Below are 25097 nucleotides of genomic sequence, written 5' to 3' on the forward strand. Positions count from 1 at the left end.
TGCGTTTGTTTAAACTTTATTTTCTGAAACAAAATCAAATGTCCACTGCTGCTCCGGTTCGTTAGAAGTAAAGTTTAGCCATGGCCCGCAAGAATTTCTTCTTTCTCTTTTGAGCAGCCAGCTGCAGAACCTCCTCTGGATTGCTGCTGTTCAGCTCCGTCTGTCCAATCGCCTTCACCTGAACAGGTGGAACAAATCACCATCACTGTGGAGTTTGTCACAATAAAATCAATCTGGGCCCGTATTCACAAAGAATCCTGAGACCAAAAGTAGCTCCCAGTGACGTCATTCTAAGAAAAATCTTGAGCATTGATCTACTGGGAATGTCTGTTGGTTCCCACCGTGATCCCAGAACCAAATCTACCTTTAACACTCCTCTCTTCTCCTCCACCAGCAGGCTCTGCTCCTCTGTTCACTTCGCTTTTCTCCACCTTTTTTTTCTTGGTTTGTTTTGGTTATTTCACTAAACTAACCCTCATTAAAGGAGATCACAGTAAAAAGCTGAGTTTTAAGATTAGTATTAAACTAATATGAAAAGTTTGCAGTATGAAAACGACCAGCATGGTGAGTAAACATAATAATAAGCAAATCAAAATAAAGTACGTTCAAATGTTTTAATGCTGTGTGACAAGTTATTTAATCTTGCTAAGTTTTATCATCATGATTTAAACATTTCTGAATCCAGTCTAAATTCTATCATCTGATTTCTCTCCACTGATTACTGGGAGCACACTGGTTTGTTGTTTTTTGTAACAAGCAACCACAGCTCTTAGAAGACAGCTTCAAACCTAGCAATGGGGTCAACCACCCCTCAGTAAATTAGGAATCCCTGTCGTCTCCTCGCTCAGAGTCGCTCTCAGCAGCGAACTGAATCACTCTGAAGCTGGGACTCTTTGGCAGGACTTTTTATGCTAGGTTAGGAGCTCTCTGAGGATTTTTTGAAAGGATATTTAGTTGACACTGGTACTAGGAGGGAGCAAAAGATAAGCAGACATTCCATTTATCCCCAGTTCAGAATAACAGGGAAAATTATCCCGAAATGAAATGTTTAGGTGACGTTTCTCTGATGAATTTAGAGGAAGTGATCCTGAACTAAACTCCTCCTCCAACCACAGCCTGGAAGACCAAACCCTGAGGACTTACAGCGATCTGTCTCTTCTCCATCTCGCCTCGTTTGTGGTGAATGTCTGAGCTCAGATTCAGGATGAAAAACTGAAGTCCGTCAGTTCCTCTGAAGAAGTGAAGGTCATGGTTTAATGGTCTCAGAAAGAGAAAGGATACGAGTGAGGTATTCCAGGATGGTGACGTCCCAGATGTAGTCATAGAAGGAGTCCATGGCATCATGGCTGTAAAAACATTCAACACCCTGTTAGGAATGCCTCAGATTGGACTGGGAACGTCAGCTGATTATGTGCTTTACCTGTTCTGCTCCTGAAGAGCTTTGAAGGCCGTCATGTAGTCGACCTCTCTGAGAAACTGGCACAGAACTGCAACCTGAGGAGTCGGATCAGAAGAACAAATGTTTCAGCCTGGTATGGCAAAGTCGATGTTGGGCCTGATAACATCTGCAGGTAACGTCTGAAAGGCTGTTGTGACCTCTGACCTGTGTGTGGCAGTTCATCATGGAGCAGCACTTGATCATCCTCTTCAGAACCTGCAGAAGACACCGGGTCGTTAACGTTCCAGACGCTCCTCTGCAGGTCAGATAGCCTCATTTATGATTAGACTCTTCTTCAAAGGATCTGGGTTTTGTTTTCACAGATGCATGCACTGCGCCCCCTACTGTTTAACACTAAGAAATGCATATTTTTTAGATTCGTGATAACTTTACAGCAGCTATTGATAAGGTTTATACACAGGGTGCCAGGCCCACTGACGGGGTTTCGCCAACTCCGTTATCAGAATTATTCCTCAAAGTCAGCCTGACGGCTGGGTTGGGGTTAGTACGACCTAACAGCAAAAACACTGGGAGGAAGAAGGTAAACTTTTCTTTTGGTAGAGATGTGAGAAAACCACTAAAAGGATATTCAGCTGTATTGCAGCAGCATGATCTCACACTTTAAATCAGGAAAATCTGAGAGCATTTATTCAGGAGGGAAATGACCTCCTTGTGAATATTTTTACTAAATTAACAGCCCTGAGTGGATCATAGAGAGAGATCTCTGACCATTCCTTTCCAAATGGTCCAAAGTCCTGGTTCCTCTCCAATTCGCTTTTCTCATCAAGTGTTCTGTAGGATTTAGCTCTTAGGACTGAGATGTTTATGGAGAAATGTTTGGGTGTCTACTGAACCATTCCTGTAATGATGTGGACCTATGTTCCGGATCATTTTCCTGCTCAAAGACCCGATGCCACCGGGTTTTTATTTCAAATGTCCAAATGTTTCAGTGTTCACGATGCTGTGCACCTTTGGGAACCTTGTTAGGGTGCACGTTGAGCCTTTGGAGCCCACAGCATCACAGGTTCACCACCCTACCTAACAGTGGGCATGAGGTGCTTTTCCACATGGCTTGTTTCACAGCAGACCCAACTGGAGTGTTTGTTGCTGAAAAACATGATCAGTCTGATCTGATCAAAGGTCCAGTTAAAGTCCCAGTAGAGTTTAACAAACTCCACATTTATGTTTGTGATGGTAGGACAGAAACGGATTTTGCATGGGATGTCCCTGAAACAATCAGTTGGCCAGTTGATGGAGGTTGTCATAGAGACTTGGAGACCCTAAAATGCTGTTCTTTGCAGCAGTTCGTGACCTCCCTTCCCATCCTGATCCCTGTGTGGTGGAACATAATTTCATCTCTCCCTCCCTCGTTTGCCTCGGTTCCAGTTGTTTAAACTGTTGAACTGTCGCTCTGACAGTAGATTTGAGCCACTTCAAGCAGCGTTCTTGTAGCCATTTTCTGACTGATGAAGACCAACACATATCTGACTAAGTTGAATGAGATGTCTTTCCCATTTTGAAGAGTGGCTAGGAGAAATGGGTCCTGTCATATTTATACCACAGGGAAACAGAAGGTCATGGATTACATCCTAAATGTTTTACCACTTTAAATAGTAAAGTATGAATGGAAAAAGAAATATGCTGTCATATTTATGTTGCAGGAGTTGCAGAAGAAGTACCAGTAGGGATCTGGTTAAATTTCTTTATGGGAATTTTTCTCCCATCTAATAAAGGTTGGAGTTTGGCCTTATTTTAAGACGGGTTGAGGCTCTGACCTGTAAGACAGATTCCAGGGTACAATAATTTAAAAAATGGAATCTCTGCTGATGGTTTCCACAGCTGAGCCACCTCTAATCTGACATCAGAACCTGCTGACTGGGTGAACAGGTGTGACGTTTCACCTGGTCTGTGTAGACATCAGGAGGAAGAGGTTTGGTGAAGAAGTCTGAGCACACAGCTCCAGCCTGCAGGTAAAAGCTGAGTGCAGCCGAGTACTGATTGGTCACTGAAAAAAACATAAAAAAAGAGATTTATCTTCAACCGCCTGCTTTAGCTTCAGGTTAAAGGTGCTACAGGCAGGTAAAGGCAGACTGTCACCACACTCATGTTTCGGCTGCTCACCAAAGTAGATGTCGGCCTGCGTGACGAGCCACGACTGGTTGTTGGGGTTCAGCGTTAGAGCGTAGGACACCAGCTCTTTGACAGTTACAGCCACAGCTTCCACGTCCACCGTCTGGATGCTGCTCAACACAAACACACTCATTAAAAACCAGGTCAGAGAAGCTGCAGCTGCACCCAAGACACGACAGGCCGGAGCCCACGGACAGGTGCTGCAGAGACCAAAGACAAACTAGAAACCAAGAACTCACTTTGGAAGAGAGGACGGCCAGATGGAGAGGTGCTCTGCTGCCACTTCGTTCACAATGTCGTCCTGAGGAGGAAGAGATCAGCTGCTGAGTCGTGCATAAACAGAACAAACACTTCTGTGACCTCTAGACCTGTGGTAATACAACATAAATAATGTTTCTGTTCATCACTTTGTCTCCACATTATCTGCAGACAACAGAAAGTTGTCCTCCAGGACTCCTCAGACTGTGAAGTCTAGTTGACCCCTGAACCCCTCCCACACTTTCTGCAGTGATCTACTCACAGGATCTGCTTTTTCACCTGACTTTACCTGATAAACATTAGTTCATGTCACACGGTCTCCGCAAACGTTCCTGTCAATAAATTTAGCACTTTATCCTGTCCATTCTGACTGAAATACATTTCTGAGACATTTCTGCCTCTGATAAAGACATTTCTAACTTGAATACATTGTATGGATGAGGGGTCACTAATTGGCGAAACAGAAAAAGCTCCGAGTGAGCCCTTGAACAACAAAGATCATCTATGCAGGAAACATTGGGGGGCTTTAGAGGAAGCAAACAATCCGCTGATGGAGCTTAGAAAGCGCAGCAGACTGTGTCCTCGGACCACGTTTGGACTACATTACTGCAGTTCAGTTAAATCTTTAGGAGTAAAACACTGATGTGGATTGGCGTGGCGTACTTGTACGATACTGTGGAGTCTCACAAACAGCGAGATCAGAGTTGTCAGCACCAGCGGCTCCTGAGAGAAAGAGGAGAAAACTGTCAGAACCAGAGGTTCACATGTTGAAATCATTTTCTTAATGTCACCACTTACTCTGAGTTTCTTAATGAAGGTGATGAATTTGCTCCTGCATGGTTAGAAAAAGCAGAATGAGGAGACTCCAACATGTGCAAACTGTTCAGTTTTAAAGCCCGTTTCAGAACTTACCGCTGCATGATGCCCAGGGACGACTCTCTCTGCTTGATCAGACCCAGGCGGCCGTCGCTGCTCCTCTTATGCTGGACGGAGACACTGCAGATCTGGACCACCACGTCCCACAGCTCTTTAGCTGTGCGTCGACTCTCTTTAGGACCAGGGAGCTCTTTGCAGGTGGAGGCCAGGAGCTGACCGAGCTTCGGAGAGGGAAACAGTTTGATCCCAAAAGAGCTGATTAATAACACACACCGAGTTCTGCAGAAATGTGTTGGTAACCTTTAAATACGTGTAAAATAACAACCAGAGCACACCAACAGGATGAACCCTGACAGGCCAGAGCCTCAGCGGGAAATGTGGAAATGAATGCATGATGAATGTGATGAATGTCACGAAACAAAAATCACCTACCTTCATGATGACTGGGGTCAGAGCAACAGGATGGTAATCATTAAGTGCTTCGAAAGGATCCTGAAGCACATCAAGGACGCTAACCCTGCTGGCCTGGACAGCCTACAGGGAGAATCGCTCCACAGAGGACGCCGTATCGTTAGCACTTCCCACGGCCCTGACTCATCTTCAGCATCCTAACACCAATGTTAGGATGCTATTTGTGGACTTCAGCTCAGCCTTCAACACCATCCTTTCTGACACGCTGGTCATGAAGCTCCACAACCTTGATTTATCTGCACCACTTTGCTTCTAGATCAGCAACTTCCTCACCAACAGCCCCCAGGTGGTGAAGATAGGGAAACTCACATCTGCCCCACTGATCCTCCGCACCGGCACGCCGCAGGGTTGCGTTCTCAGCCCTGCCCTCTTCATCCTTTTCACACAACAAACATGGTTGTGAAGTCTGCGGATGACGCTACTGTGGTGGGTCTCATATCTAACAATGATGAGACCCACTACAGACAGGAGGTCCACAATCTGACTCGGTGGTGCTCCAGGAACAACCTCATCCTGAACACCAGCAAAACCAAGGAGGTCATAGTGGATTACAGGAGGTCCAGGAGGACTGAACACGCTCCTCTCTGCATACAGGTGGTGGACAGCATAGAGTTCCTGGGCATTCACATCTCCTCTAACCTCCTGGACTGTGAACACCTCCCACCTGGTAAAGAAGGCCCAACAACGGCTCTTCTCTCTCAGGAAGCTGAAATGGACCGGACTCTTTACTCAGCTGTTCACAAACTTTTACCGGGTCACAACTGAAAGCATCCTGTGCCTCAGTGTGACAGTGTGGTACGGGAGCTGCACGGCACCGGAGAGAAAGGACTTAGCACGGGTGGTGAGGACAGCACAGGGGATTGTGGGATGTCGCCTACTGGATCTAGACTCAATTTATGCTGCACGAGTCCAGAACAGGGCCAGACACATTGCTGCAGACCACAGCCACCCGGGCAACGCACCGTTTGTCCCACTTCAATCAGGAAGACGATTCAGGAACATCACAGCGAGAACAAATAGACCCAGAAACCGGTTCTTTCCTAAAGCAGCGAAGGCCGTAGTCCCCCTGCAGGCGGACACTAAACATCCCTGCTGACAATCAAACAGACCACCAGCCTCAGACGGCTTCAACACACGCCGCTCTTTATGTAAACACTAAATACTACACGCCTCATTTCATGTACAGGTCCTTCTCAAAATATTAGCATATTGTGATAAAGTTCATTATTTTCCATAATGTCATGATGAAAATTTAACATTCATATATTTTAGATTCATTGCACACTAACTGAAATATTTCAGGTCTTTTATTGTCTTAATACGGATGATTTTGGCATACAGTTCATGAAAACCCAAAATTCCTATCTCACAAAATTAGCATCTCATTAAAAGGGTCTCTAAACGAGCTATGAACCTAATCATCTGAATCAACGAGTTAACTCTAAACACCTGCAAAAGATTCCTGAGGCCTTTAAAACTCCCAGCCTGGTTCATCACTCAAAACCCCAATCATGGGTAAGACTGCCGACCTGACTGCTGTCCAGAAGGTCACTATTGACACCCTCAAGCAAGAGGGTAAGACACAGAAAGAAATTTCTGAACGAATAGGCTGTTCCCAGAGTGCTGTATCAAGGCACCTCAGTGGGAAGTCTGTGGGAAGGAAAAAGTGTGGCAGAAAACGCTGCACAACGAGAAGAGGTGACCGGACCCTGAGGAAGATTGTGGAGAAGGGCCGATTCCAGACCTTGGGGGACCTGCGGAAGCAGTGGACTGAGTCTGGAGTAGAAACATCCAGAGCCACCGTGCACAGGCGTGTGCAGGAAATGGGCTACAGGTGCCGCATTCCCCAGGTCAAGCCACTTTTGAACCAGAAACAGCGGCAGAAGCGCCTGACCTGGGCTACAGAGAAGCAGCACTGGACTGTTGCTCAGTGGTCCAAAGTACTTTTTTCGGATGAAAGCAAATTCTGCATGTCATTCGGAAATCAAGGTGCCAGAGTCTGGAGGAAGACTGGGGAGAAGGAAATGCCAAAATGCCAGAAGTCCAGTGTCAAGTACCCACAGTCAGTGATGGTCTGGGGTGCCGTGTCAGCTGCTGGTGTTGGTCCACTGTGTTTTATCAAGGGCAGGGTCAATGCAGCTAGCTATCAGGAGATTTTGGAGCACTTCATGCTTCCATCTGCTGAAAAGCTTTATGGAGATGAAGATTTCATTTTTCAGCACGACCTGGCACCTGCTCACAGTGCCAAAACCACTGGTAAATGGTTTACTGACCATGGTATCACTGTGCTCAATTGGCCTGCCAACTCTCCTGACCTGAACCCCATAGAGAATCTGTGGGATATTGTGAAGAGAACGTTGAGAGACTCAAGACCCAACACTCTGGATGAGCTAAAGGCCGCTATCGAAGCATCCTGGGCCTCCATAAGACCTCAGCAGTGCCACAGGCTGATTGCCTCCATGCCACGCCGCATTGAAGCAGTCATTTCTGCCAAAGGATTCCCGACCAAGTATTGAGTGCATAACTGTACATGATTATTTGAAGGTTGACGTTTTTTGTATTAAAAACACTTTTCTTTTATTGGTCGGATGAAATATGCTAATTTTGTGAGATAGGAATTTTGGGTTTTCATGAGCTGTATGCCAAAATCATCCGTATTAAGATAATAAAAGACCTGAAATATTTCAGTTAGTGTGCAATGAATCTAAAATATATGAATGTTACATTTTCATCATTACATTATGGAAAATAATTAACTTTATCACAATATGCTAATATCTTGAGAAGGACCTGTACACGTTCTCTCTTTCTAGAAGTGTTTTTAAATTAACCTCCATGTGTACCTTTTGAGCCGGGTCTCAGCTAAATGTCATCATGGTGACATGATGACAATAAATAATCTTGAATGAATGGAAGAGTGAAAGCACAGCAGTTTACCTTGATAAACGGGTTGTTCATGACCAGAGACGGCGGCACCTGCAGGGTCAGGTAGTCATTCTCTCTCCAGTTCAGCATGAAGGCGACACACTCCTCCCCGATCACCTGACGAAGAGGAACATCTGGAGAGAAACCAGAAGACTTTCAGATCTCCACATGTTAAATCATCCTCAGTACTGAATAAAAACTCCTGATGGGCTCCTCAGGTTTTTCCAGTTCTCCTTTAAAGAACGTGGTCCTGATCAGTGGTTCTCTGGGATTTTGTACTTAAAAACTCAAAATCAAGCAGCTGGAAACAGCCTCCTTTGTAGGGTGGCTGGGCTCTGGAGCTCCATCATCTAGTGGAAGCTCAGGATAGAGCTGCCGCTCTCCATCTGTGCAGGATAATCCTGGACGCCTTCCTTCTGATGTGCACCTCCCGCCAGAAGGAGTGAAAAACCAGAACTCTCTAGAGGGACTGTGTATCGGTTCTGACCCTCAGACACTTCAGTTATCCTCAAAAACCAAAGAAAGCTGCTGGGGAGAAGGATCTTTGTGTTTCTCTCTTGGACCTTCACAATCCAACCTGATGTTAGTAGAAGGTTTTAATACCTCCAGTAAATTAGCAGAAACTGGATTAAACCATCTGAATTTACATCCAACATGTGTGAAACAGAAACAGCAGAAGAGTCTCTCACCGTGGATCCTCATCTCCAGGTACCCTCTGACCCGGCTCACCAGGTCAGGCGGCGGCCGCTCCTTGCTGCCCTCAGCCGCCATGGTTTCGTGAGCGCGGATGTCAAGCAGCAGCATCTCATTGAGCATCACCTGCCTGAGCTTTGGGGAGAACTCTGTGACCAGCTCCAGGCAGGCTGAGAAGAGCTGCCGGGCGTGACCGAAGTCCTGAGGGGACAGGAAGACGGTTTCCAAACTGGGGGAATTTAAATCCTCAGCATTTCCAGGATGTTTGGATTTCAGACCTTTATTGAAATGCAGTGGAGTCCTTTGGCCACGAGGATGTAGACCAGGTCTTTGGTCAGGTTGTCTTTGATGGCGAGGACCACATTGATGTAGTCTGAAGGAACGTCCCACTGTATGAACAGACATCAGCTGATTGGTTCAATCATTCAGGGCTTTCTCATGATTATTACCAGTTAGCTGAGACGGGACCTTGCTGTTGACTCTCCAGAAGGGCCGCTCTGCCATGCCGTGGAGTTCAATTAGGATCTGTCTGATCCTGCGAGGATCCAGGGACAGGACGAGCTGCTGCTCCAGCTGACCGATGCTCACGCTGGCTGAAGCTGCAGGGAGAGAATCCCCAAACTGAACATCTGGGCAGAAAAGGATGAACAGCAGGAGACTCGGCTCTGTACCTGGAATGTCGTAGAAAGACGGCAGAGGTTTGGCGCTCAGGTTGATGGTGGCTGACCTCTTCCTCATCTGCTCCATCAGAACCTTCCGGTCCTCGTCCCTCAGCAGCTCCAGGAAGAGTTTATGAGACGTGATCGTGAAGACCAGAGACAGATCTTCCAGGTTCTCACACAGAATCCTGCAGCACAGAAACACCTGGTTTTACATCAAAGATCTGTCCAATGAAAACCATCACGTGATAAAGAGTGTTAAACAGGTAGATGTTTCTGTGTCTGCAGTGGGTTCTGTAGGAGATCTGACAGGTTAAACAGAACCTTAGCTCCGCTTTCTACAGAACCATTCAAAGCTGAAAACTACAGGGAGTGACAGAGAGTGCCTCTGGGCTCTGATTGGACAGAAAGCTGTAAGTCCTACAGTAGTGGGAGACACACTAACTGGAAGGAGACAGAAGTCCTGTAGAAACAGTTCAAATCCAAAAGGTTCTGTATATATTACCGGGTCAGAACAATCATCACACTCTAAGCTCTAAGGGATGTCCAAACTTTTTGCCACAAGGTCTGAAACTCAGACACCATTTCCTTAAAAATGGAATAAAACTTTTACAGTGAATTTGTTTCATTTTTACCTGCAATATAATAAATGAAACAAATGATAATAAATTGTTGTAGGTCCAGATCATAATTTAAAGGTCCAGTCAGGACTGGATTTATCTCTGCTTCTCTAAGCACCGTATGTCGTATCGCTACCAACGCATCATTGTTGACCAAGCTGCACATTTTGATGTTTACAGCATTAAATCCGTCCAATCAGGGCGGGGCTCACTGCTTTTATTGCCCCTATGGTAAAAGAAATCTGTGACAACATCTGTTCACAATTAATTCGCTGAGGCAATCTAGAAATCCAGACAGAAACAGAACAAGAAGGAGGAAGGTATGCTTCAATGCTTTTCTACCAGCAAGCTTGAAGTTCTTGTTCTGCCCCGACTCACCTTAAGAATCCAGCCGTGTTTCTTCTGGACATCTCTGATGGTTGGTCTCTGTCCAGGGAGCGTGTGCACACCTGCAGCAGGAAACAACGGGACTCAGATCAACATTAACTCACCAAGCTGAAGGTTCTCCAACACCTGATAAACCTCTAGTCTAAGACACAACACTGCTGGTACTGCTGATCCAGACCTCCTTGTTGTCTTTATTGGAACGTCAGGAAAGAAATGAAATCAGTGAGAGATGGACTGGGAAGGTTATTCTCAATGTAAACATTCTGGAAAATAATACCTCCAACATGAAGTCCACCATGCATTTATTGGGCTTCAGGAGCAGCTGCTGGAAGCGGATGCTGAGGACTTCTCCTTCCAGAGCGTCTCGGACCGCGTTGCAAACACACAGCTTGTGACAAACGTCATCCAGGCCGGACTCCCTGCACAGAGAGACTGGATATAATCCTGCTCCTGGATTCCACCAGGAGCAGAGCAGATGTTTTGTCTCAGACTGAGGAGGTCCAGCACGGGTTTTTCAGAATAAAAGGACGGGGAAGCTTGCAGATAAACTCAGTCTCTTTAAAGCTGCAGAAGTTCAGCTTGACAGGCAATATGAGCTGCAGGAGTTTACAGAACGACAGAACAAGTGTCGGGTCGTGTTCTGGTCTCACCCTTGTTGGACCTTATAGAGCAGCTCTCTGAGAACAGACCGTCTGAAGTGGCTCGGCAAGCTGCGCGAAGAGTTGTCCTTGATGAACGCCTCGATGATGGCCTGAAATGAGAACATCTCACACATGATTCCTGGTCCTGAACATCTCCAGTCGATTTCATGTCGCTGCGTTTGCTCCCACCTGGTAGTTGTGAGCCCGGATCAGACTGTTGATCTGGTCGTATTGGGTCATATGGGGGTCGGCCAGGTCGCAGTCGCCAGTCAAAGCCTTGCAGGCGTTCCAGTAGCCAGCGAGACGTTTCTCGTCCACGTGGAGGTGGACAGTCACATCAAGCTGAGACAGAAAACAATGAGGACTGACTGGATTTTGGGTCGACAGGAGAAGAGTGGACCTTTCTGAGGCTTCGTACCTTCTTTAAGAGCTCCTTCGTCATTCTGAAGTGATCCCGAGCTTTCTCATACGCTGGCTGGTCTGTGCAGCCTTGCTGGAAGAAAATACCTCCCAGATCATAATGCACCTAAAACACAGACCACAGGTCAGAAGATAAACTGCTCTCCACCTGAAGCGGCTGACCAGAAGCCCACCTGACAGTGCAGCTCGTCAGCGCTGATCCGAAGCCCTGCGGTCGACGACTCCGTTTCTCCGTTGGCGGCAGCATCGGAACTCAGAAGGTCCAGAGTCCTCAGGGTGTGAACGTAGGAGTCCTTCTTCAGTCGCAGAGCTCCTTCCAGGACACTGATGGAGTCGGCCGCCTGCTCCTTCAGCTAAGAGAAAAACATGAGCTTCAGTCAAGGAGACCTGGATCAACCATCTGAAACATACAGATGAATGAGGATAATAACTCGCCACAGTGAGGATGTTTTCAGTCATCTCCTTCTCCTGCTGGACGACGTTTAACCTGCATCAGAGCATAAGAGAGCAGCTGAAACCTGGCTACATCTTAATGGAGCCATTTGTAGGACGTGAGGCTGATCTGTCTGCAAACATCTTGATGGAAATAAAACACCTCAGTCTGAGCTTAGTATGAAAACGTACCTCATACATTTCTGTTTCTCAGTTAAATTATCCCATATTTTCAATCTTTACCCTCTTAACTTCATCCATCAGCCATTGCACTGCAGATCTCCCCCATAAAGCTATAATAAATTCATCATTTATTACTGCAGCATGATTTACCTGTTCAGAAAGAATTCACATTTTAGGTTTAATGGGGACATATGATGAAAAATCCACAGTTTTAGTTTTTAAATACATTTTGTTGTGTTCTTGGAGTCTGTAGGAGAGCAAACAAGTTGAATTTAGTCTCTCCAGGTGCTGCAGATATCTTTATACTCTGTTTGGGTCGTATGTTTCAGTCTGTTCATCTGTTACATTTTTCCAACTGTTACGTTGCAGTACTTGCTGCAGAACTGCTAAACAAGCTCAAGTAAGAAGATAAGTTGGGTTCGGTTGTTGGCTGTTTTAACCCACACAACTAATTCCACCGTCCTCCAGCATCAGAACCTCTTCAAAGTGTCTGGTTAAATTTTATTTTCATGGAAATGTTCCCACATCAGTGGGGAAATTCTTCTTCATCTGCGTGAAGTTCTTCAAGGACGAGTTCTTCATCAACCTCCTCCAGTATCGAGGAGGATTTGCTGAAAGACTTCATCTGATTAAGGGGTCTATGGAAAGACAGACAGAAGGAACTGACCCTACATTAACAGGTTTCATTGTTTCTGCTGTTCTAGATAATCCTCATCAAACTACAGAAATGCCCTACGAACTTCTAAAGAGTCATTATCTGTGTCCCTGGGGTATGGAGCAACACAGAGGCCCGTTTCTGTCCGCCATAAGCACCTCATTTTATTTTGGTACCCCGAACATTGAGGATGAAGGTAAGGGAGGTAAAAACATCTCCAAAGCTCAACACCAACTCCCCATAACATCCATTAGACTCCACCTGCAGGTCAACTGGTTATTTGAGAGGCATGGCAGGAAAAGCCCTTTCTCTCCTATCATCACAAACTTAAACAAACACAGGGTTTGTTGAACTCTACTGGGACTTTAACTGGACCTGTGACCTTTGGTGGGATCAGACCCAGATCAAGCTTCTCAACAACAAATACTCCAGGTGGATCTGCTGTTAAATAAATGATGATTATGTGGAAAAGCACTTCAAGCCTACTGTTAGGCAGGGTGGAGGACCTGTGATGCTGGGGGCCTCTTTCTCTTCCAAAGGCTCTGAGAACCTTGTTGGAGAGCATGTGTTAAATAAACACATGCTGTCCTCTTGCAGTCCTCATCATCAGATCTTTCAGCAGGACAATGATCCAGAACATCTGGCTGAACCAACACAGAAATGGTTCAGCAAACACAAAACTGAACCTCTTCCATGGTCATCTCAGACCAAGATCTCAAGATCTCTCTCTGTATGACCAAACCTATGTTAGAGGAGAACAGTGCTGTTCTGGTGCCAGAACGCCGTTTGCCAGCAGGGGGCAATATTTATGGACCCAGTGGTTCTGTTAAAAACAATCATTTGTAGAGTTGATCTTTTGAATAAACGTTCCCAAAATCACTCCCACCATTTCATCCTTTCCTACTTGTAAAACATCCTGTAGCTAAACCACAGTTTATCTGTTGTTTTCAGGAATTATGGAGACAAATGGTCATAAAAACAAATCCTGGTTTAGAAATATGTCGGATTATGACCCCTGGTCCAATCAAAGGGACTGTAAGCGACATCCTGCTGGTAGGTATTAATTACAGTGAGGTATAACTGGGTAGTGAAACATCTCCCTGGAGAAGACAAACCGATGCATGTTTGGGATGAAACTTCCAGTAGGAGACGGCTTCGTGTCACAAAATAAATGCCAGGCGTGTTTCTTTAAGATCTCCTAAAACTGTGCTGACTTGGGAAAATGGTAAAACATGTGAGGAAACATGCAGGAACCAGCAGCAGTGTTTACATGTTCATTTGATGAGGTCCTGGTTTGGTCTGTTTCTCCGGAAAGCTACTCAGCACAATGGTTCTGATGGCCCTTTAACAGAACAAGACAGGAACAGAAGGTACATTTAATCCATCAATAAAAAGCAGGGGCTGGATAAACACATCACTTTCTATTCCTTCCTCTCCTCTAAATGCACAGTTTGTCACAGAAACATGAAAATCAGAGGAAAAACTTCTCCTCACCAGCGGTTGTAGATGATGACAGCCATGGCGGTGGTTGGAGGCAGGGTGGAGAGGTCCAGGTCCACATGTTTGATGCCTGCTGGCGCTTTGCTCACACACAGCAGCTCGTTCAGCAGCATGTTCAACACAGGAATGGTCAGACTGTCCGAGAGGAAACAAATTAAATCACATCAGATCCGTTTAATGCGTTCTGACCACTACTGGTGAGCCAGAACCAGCTGTGAGCTGGATCAGAAACTGTTAACAAATGAATTGAGCCTAGCATTTTGAGCAACTGTAGGTTGATGTTAATAGCTGAGAGCACATCCCACACCCTTTCTCCAGTGAATCCAGGTCCCACTTCATGTGTGCAGCTACTTTCAGAGCCAGCAGCTTCAGGGTTCGGTTCCTGCGATTATCCACCGGCGGCTGCACCTGGTGCTGCTCGTTCACAGATGGCTTGGACGCCTGCTCCAGGAACTGGATGATGAGCTGAACTGGACTTGGGTCTGTGGGATTAAATACACACACTCTCATGCATCACTATAAGAACCTTTGGTTACCAGCCTACTGCACCATCTCAGTGAAGAACACGGACCAGGGTTGGTATTCTGCAGGTGTTTCTCCAGCAGGCTACCGTCCAGGAGGAACTCAAACCAGGAGACCTGAAGAGGCGTGCTGGGCCGACTGCTGGTCACAGTGGCCACCCGGTCTGCTGCCTCAGCACTCATCCTGCCCTGGTGGAGGAGGGATGAAGATATGACAATGATCTGTGAAGAGGCGCGATTAGATTTCAGCTTCATGCGAATCCTTTGTGCTCCGTGGAACTCTATAACCACCGGCCCAAGAACTGTGTCTGTAAAACAAGCCCAAATAACCATTCCTCCACCACTGTGCAGTATGTCTTGTTTGGCTTTTTTCACAACTGTCCCGTCATGACCTTTAACCTGCTAGCTGAGGTCTCTAGAGTCAGAGATGGAGCTCTTGGATTTTTGGTCATTTCTTTGAGCTTCATGCTCTGACCTTGGGCTGAATCTGCTGGGATGTCCACTCCTAGGAAGAATGAGATGCTTTCCACTGGAGAATGATCTTTTTCTATGAAAGATGGACTTAACATAGTTTGGAGATGACCTTATGACCCTCCCCAGGTTTATGGGCAGCTACAGTAATTTTCTAAATTTAAGGTTTGTGTTTAAAATATTGATTTTGTAATATAGGTGCTGGTCAGAAAATTAGAATATTATGAAAAGGTTCAATATTGAAGACACCCGGTGCTACACACTAATCAGCTAATTATGTGTTTTGACTCAAAACACATAATTAGCTGATTAGTGTGTAGCACCGGGTGTCTTCAATATTGAACCTTTTCATAATATTCTAATTTTCTGAGACACTGAATTTGAGGTTTTCATTAGTTGTCAGTTATAATCATCAAAATTAAAAGAATTATATATCAGTCTGCGTGTAATGAATGAATTAATAATATACAAGTTTCACTTTCTGAATGGAATTACTGAAATAAATCCATTCTAATTTCATGACCAGTAGTTGTACATCATGTGTTGTGGTTCATCTGACGCTGGATCTATTTTATTAAGCAAAAGTTCTGACAAAGACTAAAATAATTCAAACACTTTATAATGATCAAAGAGTTTGATTCCTTTGATCAAACGTTATTTATTTAACTATGGGATTTTCAGGGGACTATAAATGTGAGATTTTCCAGCCAAAATTTAAAAGATAAAATAGATTTTTACTGGCTGATTGCATCTTTCTGTTGACAACATGACAACACTCTTAGCTTTTGTAATGGAAAATTCTTTTAAAGTGCTCTGACATTCCCTTCACCTCTCACATTTGAGTCTGTGTTTTATCACCCACAGGTGATTTTCCATCTACCCCTCACCTCTGACCTAGGATGATGTCAGGAAGGGCAGTTAGGTCTGTTCCTAGATAACCTTGTCACCTTTGAACTCAAGAAGGGTTTGGGTCATAAAGCACAGACTCTTTGAAGTTGAGATAACACAGTCATGTTCTGGTATAAATACTGTGTGTAAATGTTGATCGGGGCTCTGTTTAACTGACTAACCTCAGTGTCAGGGTCTTCAAACGCTGAATGCCTTTGAATAAAACTTATAAGACAAAGTCCGGATTTTCTCTTGTTGTGAGTCAACTTCTACCCACTTTGATAAGAAAATTCCACAACAATTTTAGCGTCACGAACAGGATCTAACGTGCCAGAGGAGACCGCAGGATGGGACACGGACGCCTGGCCAGCCTGAGAGTTGTCCTCAGTCCACTTCCATATTACGGTAGTGGAGTCCTCATGCCCGCCTGCGGCGTCTGGCTGATTAGATCCGAACAATTTGTCTTCAAATATATCTGGGTGAGAAGTTGCTCTGAATGATATAATGTATATTATTATTTTTATTACACATTAACCATAATCTCCTAACTAATTAATTAGGTTCCAGAGTTGCGAGAGGGAGGACATCAGCTGAGGGCCCGGTTACCCTGCAAAAGGAATTGCAGGGAGGTTCTTATTGGTAACAATAAGATAAAGCAAAACACAGGGTTTTGCGGGTGGTTTTTAGCAATTTTCTACACCTCATAAAGGAGAAAAGCCAGTGGGCAGACGTGCCGCTGAACAGGTAAAAAAAAATGGTTCCGGAACCTTGAGGCATCAGGGGTGTCTCCTTCTTCAGACTCTGATTTATAAAATAATGAAAGGAAAAAGTGGGGATGATTGTGTTAAATGTGCTTTAATTTGGAAGATAAGTTTGGTTTTTCACAGCGTGGAAGTTTGAGTGTAAATAAGTTAAATAGTTTAAAAAGTTTCAAGTAAAACAGTTGATGGAAAAATAAATAAAAAAACATAAGAAAAGATTAAAAAGCACAGAGTGCATCAATTAAGGGGTTAAAGAGTTCAAACTTTCCTGAAGGAAGTTTTGTTTGTCTTAAATATTGCGATCAGTCGGAAAAGAAGGTAAAATTGAAAAGGGACATTAGAGATGCGAAAAGAAAGTTGTTTTAGAAAGGAGTATAGTTCATGTTGTGGAAGGAAGTGACAGGCAGGGGGACAACTGACTGACTGACTGATAATATGTATTTGTACAAAATCTGAACCTATACTAAACTTTTCTTCTGCCTCTCTCACACACAAATACACACATATATGGGATTTAAGTTCAACATCTGCGTTTTTGAGTCTGGACCTTAGAAACCTGCCCTTCTCCATGGCTACTCCACCAGAGACGCTTCTCCAGCACGGCCTGAAAGAGAGAGATCTGCCTTCCTGCATGTTGAAAATCGCAGTGTGACTTTCTACAAGAAAAAAAAAACAAAGCTCAGAAGAAGTCTGGACCCTCTGAGATGGACAACGATCCATGCTGTTTGCAAGAGCCAGAAGAGCGATACACTGGATTTATATTGAAAGCACATCTTATGCGGGCAGAAGAGAAACCGGAGCAAAGTTTCTTCTTTCTCCCTCCTGGAGAAGTTATAGTGGACAAAGAATGATTGAATGTCTCACCAACAGACCTGGGAAGGGCCTGGTTGTTTTTTGGACTGATAGAGAACTGTGTGCCATGACAGTCTGACTCTGGAGTGATTTAGAAACTGATGGGGGTAACGTACAAACAAACACACATTTACATAAATCTTTTCCTATTTTCTGCAATGAAGAACGCTTATTAACCGCTGCTCATGTGACGCTTGCTTGACGTTGACAGATATAGCAGGTTAAAATATTATTTTAGGGTTAGAAAAGTATCTTTAAAAAGGTGATAACTTAACTCATTTGATACTTTCCAGTTAATTATTTTAGAGAAACAAGTTCTCTTTCGTCGTGGAATATTCAGGGTAAATTATTCTAGTTATTAAAAGTTATTAAAAGCAGAGGAAGTTACAACATCTCCAAAACTCAGCAGTAACCATGTGTTTCTATGTTATTCTCAGGACAGATCTCATGAAGGAGTATTTTTAAAACCCAGCGCATGTTTAAAACCTGATGGGTTTCTCCTTCAGATATTATTTTTTGTTGTCAGATTTTGTATTCCATAAATCTAATGGGTAGAGACCTCATTAAAACAGGCTTAGTTTTACTGCAGATGGTCTTCATACAGTTTCTGACACAATACTTACAGTTTGGTGCAGTTTTTGTCCGCAAGTGCTAACTGACGCTTATGGAAAGTACAAATTCATTGTTTTTCACAGCAGCTGCTGGGAAGAGGTTATATTAGTTTTTTTCTTCCCTCTTCTGATTCATGCAGCGTGTTGATTTACACTGTACCTTATATCAGGTCCTGACAAAAACTATGAAAGGTTTGGTTCTGCAGGTTCTTTTTTCTCCCTTTGGAGAAGGAAAGGACACCTGATCAGTTCTGTGCTGCATAGAAATATTAAAACACTTGTTGTTTTCTAAGATATCACCAGCTAAAAACTTTTAAAACTTTTGAGAGTAATTGGTTTTGTTAAACACATTTTCCTTGGTAAAACAAACCTTTACAATGAGTATGAAAAAATTGGGTTATTTAGAAAGAATCTGTTTGGACAGTGGTACCACACAAAAATTAAACTAATCTCATGTTTCCTAAAAGACTGCATGAAAAGGCCTTCAGAACCGTGGAGTTATTTTCCACCACAGTATTAAGTTTTTAAGCATGCTTTTTCTTTATTTTAAAACAGATCTGGGTTTTGTTTTGTTTTTGGTTTTTTAGCATAATGATTGTCTGAAGCTTCTTATGAACTGGGTTAGAAGCAAATATGATCTGAGGTAAATTAGGAGCTGTGAACTAATGATTTTAAATCTGATTATTGTCCAAGCAGAAATAATATATTTAGCCAATCCTTCAATCTCTGCAGAAAGTTAACACCATTGTTCAATGCAGTAATACTCAACTTGTGGTTCCTGGACTCCTGAAGCCTGTAAGCCATAGATTTTGGGTCCATGAAATTATAAGACTTAATTAAAGGTAGGCTGATTACTTATTAAAATAGATCTAAGCCAATGATGAGTTCCAGTCATTTTGGTGACTTTGAAATGCAATAATACTCAAAATTTCTACTCTGGGGAACACAGATTGGGGTTGAAGAGTTTAGTTTTGGAACCAAGGTTAGGACTTGTATAACGGAATAAAGACAAGTAAAATCCTTCATTTTAGGAAAAGAAAAGCAATAAAGGCTCTCTTAACAGTAAGAGGATGGTCGGCTCAAACTCAAGTCTCCTTGTTTGATTTCTTAAGGTTTAAAGATTAAAAGAATACATATGAGTACAAAGATACACAAGGTGATTTCAGATTATTAAGAGATAAAATATTGAAACATTTATCAGCATTTGGATTGTAAAAGAGGGGTTCTAGTAATAAGTTTTTCCCAACTCTCAAAATTTAAATAGCCAAATTAAAGAAAATGATGTTTGTTCTTTTTTAAACACAATGTGGGAAAAAGTCCAGTTTGGAGACAAGCTTCTTATCTTAATTTATGATTAAGTCAAACACTGCAGTTTTGTTTAGTTTGGGTATAACATAAAAATGTCAACGCTGACTTTTCTAATTTCCCCTCGGGGATCAATAAAGTATCTTTGAATTTGAATTGAATTAAATTAAAAATACTTCTTTGCATTTAACTAGAAATTCTGCAATACAGCTGCGATCAAATTGAGCCAAACAAAAAGAGAATTATAACAATAACTCTCAGGATTGTAGTTATTATTATAGAGTTACAGTACAAAGAATTAGCAAAAGGTTTCAGCATCAGTAAATTTGGATTCATATAAGAGAAAACTGTTGCTGTGCTTCTAAATACTTTGAGATCTCTTTGGACTATGTGCACTCATTTTTAAAAAGGATCCTGACGATTGTCATAACAAAATTGATCAATTGTAGCATTAAAAGATATGGTTGAGAAAACATATTCTGAAAAGAGATTGTTAAAAATTTCTTTGAATTCTTGAAGCTTCAAATTTGGCCATTTGTTTGTCTCTGATGTTTTGTCTTTGTTTTGTTGGTATGAATGTTTGATTATATGTTGCATGAAACAATAATCCATGTTTAGAATAATGTTTCTAAATCTCAGATTGATTAAAACTTTGAGTTTTCAGGAGAATTAAGAAGCAGCTTGTTTCTGAGGTGGGTGCATGTTAACACTTTTGTAGTTTAAGTTTCATTAATGTGGGATGGAATGAAGAAACTGTGGGGTCCGCCCATAGGCTGTCAATCAGAGGTTAGTTCTGCCTGACTCCGCCCACCTACCAGGTTGGTTCATGCCTTTGTTGTCATGGTAACGCTCAGCACCTCCCTTCCCAAGTTTTAACATTGTTTAAGAGACAATAGAGTCAAAATGCTTGTAGTGATTGTTGCCTTAATAACATGTTTTTTTTTGTATAATGATTAAGGATGTAGCATGACTTTTAGATTTATGTGTTTTATTATTAAAAGGTTAATGAAATAGTTTAAACTAGTTTGAAGAATTAGTTTTGCATGCAGAATCATTGGTGATTTATTAGATTGAAAGTTTCCCTGGTGCCATTAAACTAGTTGACAGTTCAAGATATGCAAAAGTAAGGAATATATTTTTGATAAAGAATCAGAGTCATGCCTTTATACTTGGTGGGAATTATTTATTTGATTCAATTTGTAGGGTTTATTCATCCAAATTACATTGGATGTCCATTAATCTAATACTCATCTTTGTACAAGACAAATTAGGATGATATGTGACTAATTTCTAAGTGAGACATTGATGACGTGAATAACTAAAGTTTGTGTTTAGTTGTTAATGGAACTGAATTGCAGTTAAAAAAAACATCTGGATGTTCTTTATGTTGCTTTTCTTAAATTCATAGTGACACATAGTTATGTCAGAATTCATTTCTTTGGTTCTAGGTTATGTGATCTTGGTTACTAGAACATTTTTGTACAAACTTTTTGCTGGATTGTCGCATGGGTTGGACCCTGCGCCAGAAGAGGGGAATGTCAGAATAAAGTAACATGGGGTTCCAAAAGTTGTAGCACTCATGGGAAAAAGGGTAGCTCAGACCTCCAGTGAGGACTTAGTGACAATGCGAGAGAGACGTTGTACTTTGTTTATATAAATGGTGCATAGCTCCCTAAGACCACATTATGATAACCTCTCTGAAATTATGGTGTTGATTTTTTGTGAAATTTTATATCTCCACAGATTAGACCATTTTTGAAATTATTTTTGGGTTTTCTGAAACTATGAAATATTGACCTGTAATCAGACCTTCCTCAAACATCATGTCACATTTTTGATATTCAGAATATTTAGCTGATGGTCATTGCTAGTATATCAGGTGAAGTCAGAAGATCAATTCTTTTGATTTTGTTGGATGTTTTGATGAAGTTCATGTAGTTAAGCACTTAGGTTTGAGAATGGGACTTTGAATTGAAAGTTAGCCAAGTGTTGTGAAGGCTCTGCCTATTGTTCTCACTTATATAAGATTGAGACAAAGGACACAGGCAAATCTCAGTCCTTTTGAAGTGCTGTGTGGCAGGTCTCCTAATTTGGACATGGGGATATTGCCAAGATAATTTTCTTCCACATCTTTGTGTGAAGATAGGATGTTGTTTTACTGTCAAAACCTGTCCACTGTGTTTTCTCAAGTTTCACAGACGGTGAAGGCTGCATTACCAGAAACAGCCACTTCCACCCTCCAGTCCTTTATTCCTGGCGACTGGATTCTGGTCAGAGAATTTAGGAGAAAACACAGGAAGTCCAGGCGCTGGAATGGCCCATATCAGATCCTACTAGACACCCAGGAAAGCTGCAGGAAAGCTGCAGGAAAGCTCCAGCTCCTCCAGCTTCATCTGGCTTCCAGGACACAAGTCATCTTCCAACTGGATCATCCACGGCCTGAAAGGTGTGAGGACAGCGGACCACCACAAGACAAAGAACTGTAAGCTGATCACTGGCGAGTGATTGAACAGGTGGTTGAAGAACACTGTTCTTACAAGGGCACAATAATCCCTTGGGCAGTGCAACGTTATTTCAGAATCTACTTAAGGCCATCGCATTGCCTGAAAGTTAAAAATCATAAGTTGGACTATGGAAGCCTAACTTCAAGCAGGTTAGAGTTCCTGTTTCTAAACATATTTCTAGAGGAGCTTCCTACGACCGCCCACCTGTACCAGACTGGTAACAGGGCAGCTTGAAGCGCAGAAGCCACTCAGGAGAGGCAGCAGGATTTTTTTTATTATTATTTTTTTTAAAGTTGTTTATAATTTGTTTTCTTTGAGAAAAAACTGTTTGCTTTCAGTACCAGAAGAAAGGACATTCCACTTCAAGGTCACGATGCAGTTAAATGGAAGATTGTCTGTTCTGATGCTAATGATTGGTATTTCAAGTATTTTTATAACTCTTGTGTTCATTTGGGAAAAGGTACAGCAAAGACAATGTAAGGCTAATTTGAGGAATTGTGTTAATAATACTCATCAGCTGATTTGAAGAGAGATCCATCACTTTTCTGACTACTATGATCATACTGATAATGTCTGGTGGCAACTGATGCATCAAACCGTGAGGAAGATAAGAAATGATAGTTGCTATGTTTGTTGTTTGATTCCACATGCTATTAATGATCAACCATTTTTGGTACCAGTTCCTATTGATACTGCTTATACTCTAGCTATTTTCTTTCCAGATAACCGGTTGGTGGAGGTCATTTTTCCTTGGGTGAGGAATTATGCTGTACGGACAAGCAGAAATGTTAGTAAATTTTCTAGTGAGACTAATTTAACGTGTGCGTCTACAGGAACTCTTTATAGATTTCGGGGTAATAGAAATCCAATTAAAGATCCAGATATTTGTATTGCTCAGGAGGAAAGCACACCTTATTTCCTTGGATTATAAGCTTTGGGTGATGCTTTTGTAGAATTTTCTTTTAGTTTTGTGATTATCTTGTAATCAGAAGAAAGGAGTGTAATGGAAAATTCTTTTAAAGTGCTCTGACATTCCCTTCACCTCTCACATTTGAGTCTGTGTTTTATCACCCACAGGTGATTTTCCATCTACCCCTCACCTCTGACCTAGGATGATGTCAGGAAGGGCAGTTAGGTCTGTTCCTAGATAACCTTGTCACCTTTGAACTCAAGAAGGGTTTGGGTCATAAAGCACAGACTCTTGGAAGTTGAGATAACACAGTCATGTTCTGGTATAAATACTGTGTGTAAATGTTGATCGGGGCTCTGTTTCACTGACTAACCTCAGTGTCAGGGTCTTCAAACGCTGAATGCCTTTGAATAAAACTTATAAGACAAAGTCCGGATTTTCTCTTGTTGTGAGTCAACTTCTACCCACTTTGATAAGAAAATTCCACAACACTTTCATAACAACTACAAGTTATTTTTCAGCATTTCATCCATTAATGGTTCTATTCAAATACATGTCATTTCTGACAGTTAAATAATAAAAACATTTTCTATTATTTAGGTCAGTCGGCATGTCATGGGTCCTGTGTTTGGTCAGACCTAAAGGGGACCTGAGGGCTTCCTAAAACTTCAAAACCAAAAATCTGTGAAAGAAGCAAACTGTACTCATTTAAATGATTTAGTCCAGGTTTGATCAGTCAAAGAAATGTGATTTTTTTTAGTATGTTTAATTCTACAGCCTTGAAAGAAATAATAAAAAATGTGTGTTTTCACGAACAGAATGAAAGTATTCTCAGACAACAATCTGTAATCTACAGCTCTTCAAAACAGTGAAATGGACCTTTATGACTGCATCGTTGTTGTATGAAAACTTAGAGGCAAGTTCTCGTTTTTAAATCTTACTCATCATGCAAGTAACAACAGCCGAAATGTCAGCCCTGACCACAACTTTCACATATGTAGAAGGTAGTTTTCTCAGATAAATGTGTGCTGGTAAATTAATGCTTTCAGTCAGAACAGAGCAGCAGGTTTATTATTCTGAGGAATTGACAGCAGATCTCTACGACACATTTTTAAATCAAACTTTGTGCCTTGTTTCGCTGTCTGTCTGCAAAATCTGGATATTAACGTGATGAGAGTAACAAAATGTGCATTTCGGCTTCATTTTTAAGCAACATATTTAAGAATAGAGAGCAGATAAAAAGCTAAACCAGGATAAAGCTCCTGTTGAGGAGCATCTTTGTTTAGCTAACATCTGCCTAAAGCGCCTCAGTTTTCTGCTCAAACAGAAACATTCTGTCTTACCTCCACAGACCGACTGGACAATCAGAGGCTAAAAGATCCAAATGTGTATAAAAAATATTAAAATAACGTGCTGGAGCAACGACGCGGACTGATTTTTTCATAATTCATTCTGCGGCTTCGAAATTTCTCCTTCCGGTTCCGGTGTCGTGCCAAGTCCGCATCCCCGACATCTCGGGAGCGCGCTTTGAGCAGGAAGAGCGGACCCAGTTGTTTCCGCCTCCGTTCTAACCAACCTGGAAGTTGAGAAGTTTTATTGTAGTTAAAGATGAGCTCGTTGGTTAATTGTTCAGTTAGTGGTTTACACCAGAAAATGACGCATTTATTGTTGTTCTTACGTGGCATTAGACGTGAACAAACCGAGAGCGTTGACCTAATAAGAGGATAATCACGTCAGGATAAACTCTATTCATAAAAACATTGACGCTTGATAAACCACATTCTCAACATGTAAACTGATCTGTGATCATTTCTAGATGTCTGCTGATAACAAAAATACACCTTCCTGAGTATCACTGAACACTTGTCTACTTTATTCTTTTAAAACACATTTTTGTTGCTAGAGCCATATGAATGGATCATATGAAACAGATAAGCCCAACATCAGAATCAGCTTTATTGCCAAGTTCGTACATACAAACAAGGA

At 42.4% G+C, this 25097-nt stretch overlaps 1 protein-coding gene across 2 annotated transcripts; it reads right to left on the bottom strand.

The window, feature by feature from the left end:
- On the bottom strand, positions 1-24618 carry ints8 (integrator complex subunit 8). 2 transcript variants are annotated; one of them, XM_047384366.1, is made up of 28 exons: positions 24455-24618; positions 14860-15031; positions 14596-14770; positions 14283-14423; positions 14059-14130; positions 11954-12005; positions 11692-11871; positions 11517-11624; positions 11288-11440; positions 11108-11208; positions 10735-10876; positions 10449-10519; positions 9463-9638; positions 9260-9390; positions 9070-9180; positions 8788-8992; positions 8111-8232; positions 4739-4923; positions 4625-4658; positions 4490-4549; positions 3808-3869; positions 3560-3678; positions 3340-3443; positions 1604-1654; positions 1421-1494; positions 1282-1346; positions 1144-1187; positions 1-178 (listed from the first exon to the last, which is right to left on the bottom strand). In XM_047384366.1, exons 2-28 carry the CDS (start codon positions 14990-14992, stop codon positions 62-64), a joined length of 2988 nt encoding a protein of 995 aa, XP_047240322.1. In that variant the 5' UTR covers positions 14993-15031; positions 24455-24618; the 3' UTR covers positions 1-61. The 2 variants fall into 2 exon arrangements, with proteins under 2 accessions (XP_047240322.1, XP_047240321.1); XM_047384365.1 differs by having other exon boundaries at positions 14860-14998; positions 24455-24617.
- Positions 24619-25097: the final 479 nt, after the last annotated feature.

Source organism: Girardinichthys multiradiatus, chromosome 13 (genome assembly GCF_021462225.1).
Source record: "Girardinichthys multiradiatus isolate DD_20200921_A chromosome 13, DD_fGirMul_XY1, whole genome shotgun sequence".
In the NCBI taxonomy this organism is placed as follows: domain Eukaryota; kingdom Metazoa; phylum Chordata; class Actinopteri; order Cyprinodontiformes; family Goodeidae; genus Girardinichthys; species Girardinichthys multiradiatus.

Coding starts and splice junctions, on each gene's coding strand:
- ints8 (XM_047384366.1), bottom strand. CDS start 14,992: ATGAGTGCTGAGGCAGCAGACCGGGTGGCCACTGTGACCAGCAGTCGG. Junction 11,872..11,953: donor CTGAAAACATCCTCACTGTG/GCGAGTTATTAT, acceptor TTTTTCTCTTAG/CTGAAGGAGCAGGCGGCCGA. Junction 8,993..9,069: donor TCCACTGCATTTCAATAAAG/GTCTGAAATCCA, acceptor CTGTCCCCTCAG/GACTTCGGTCACGCCCGGCA.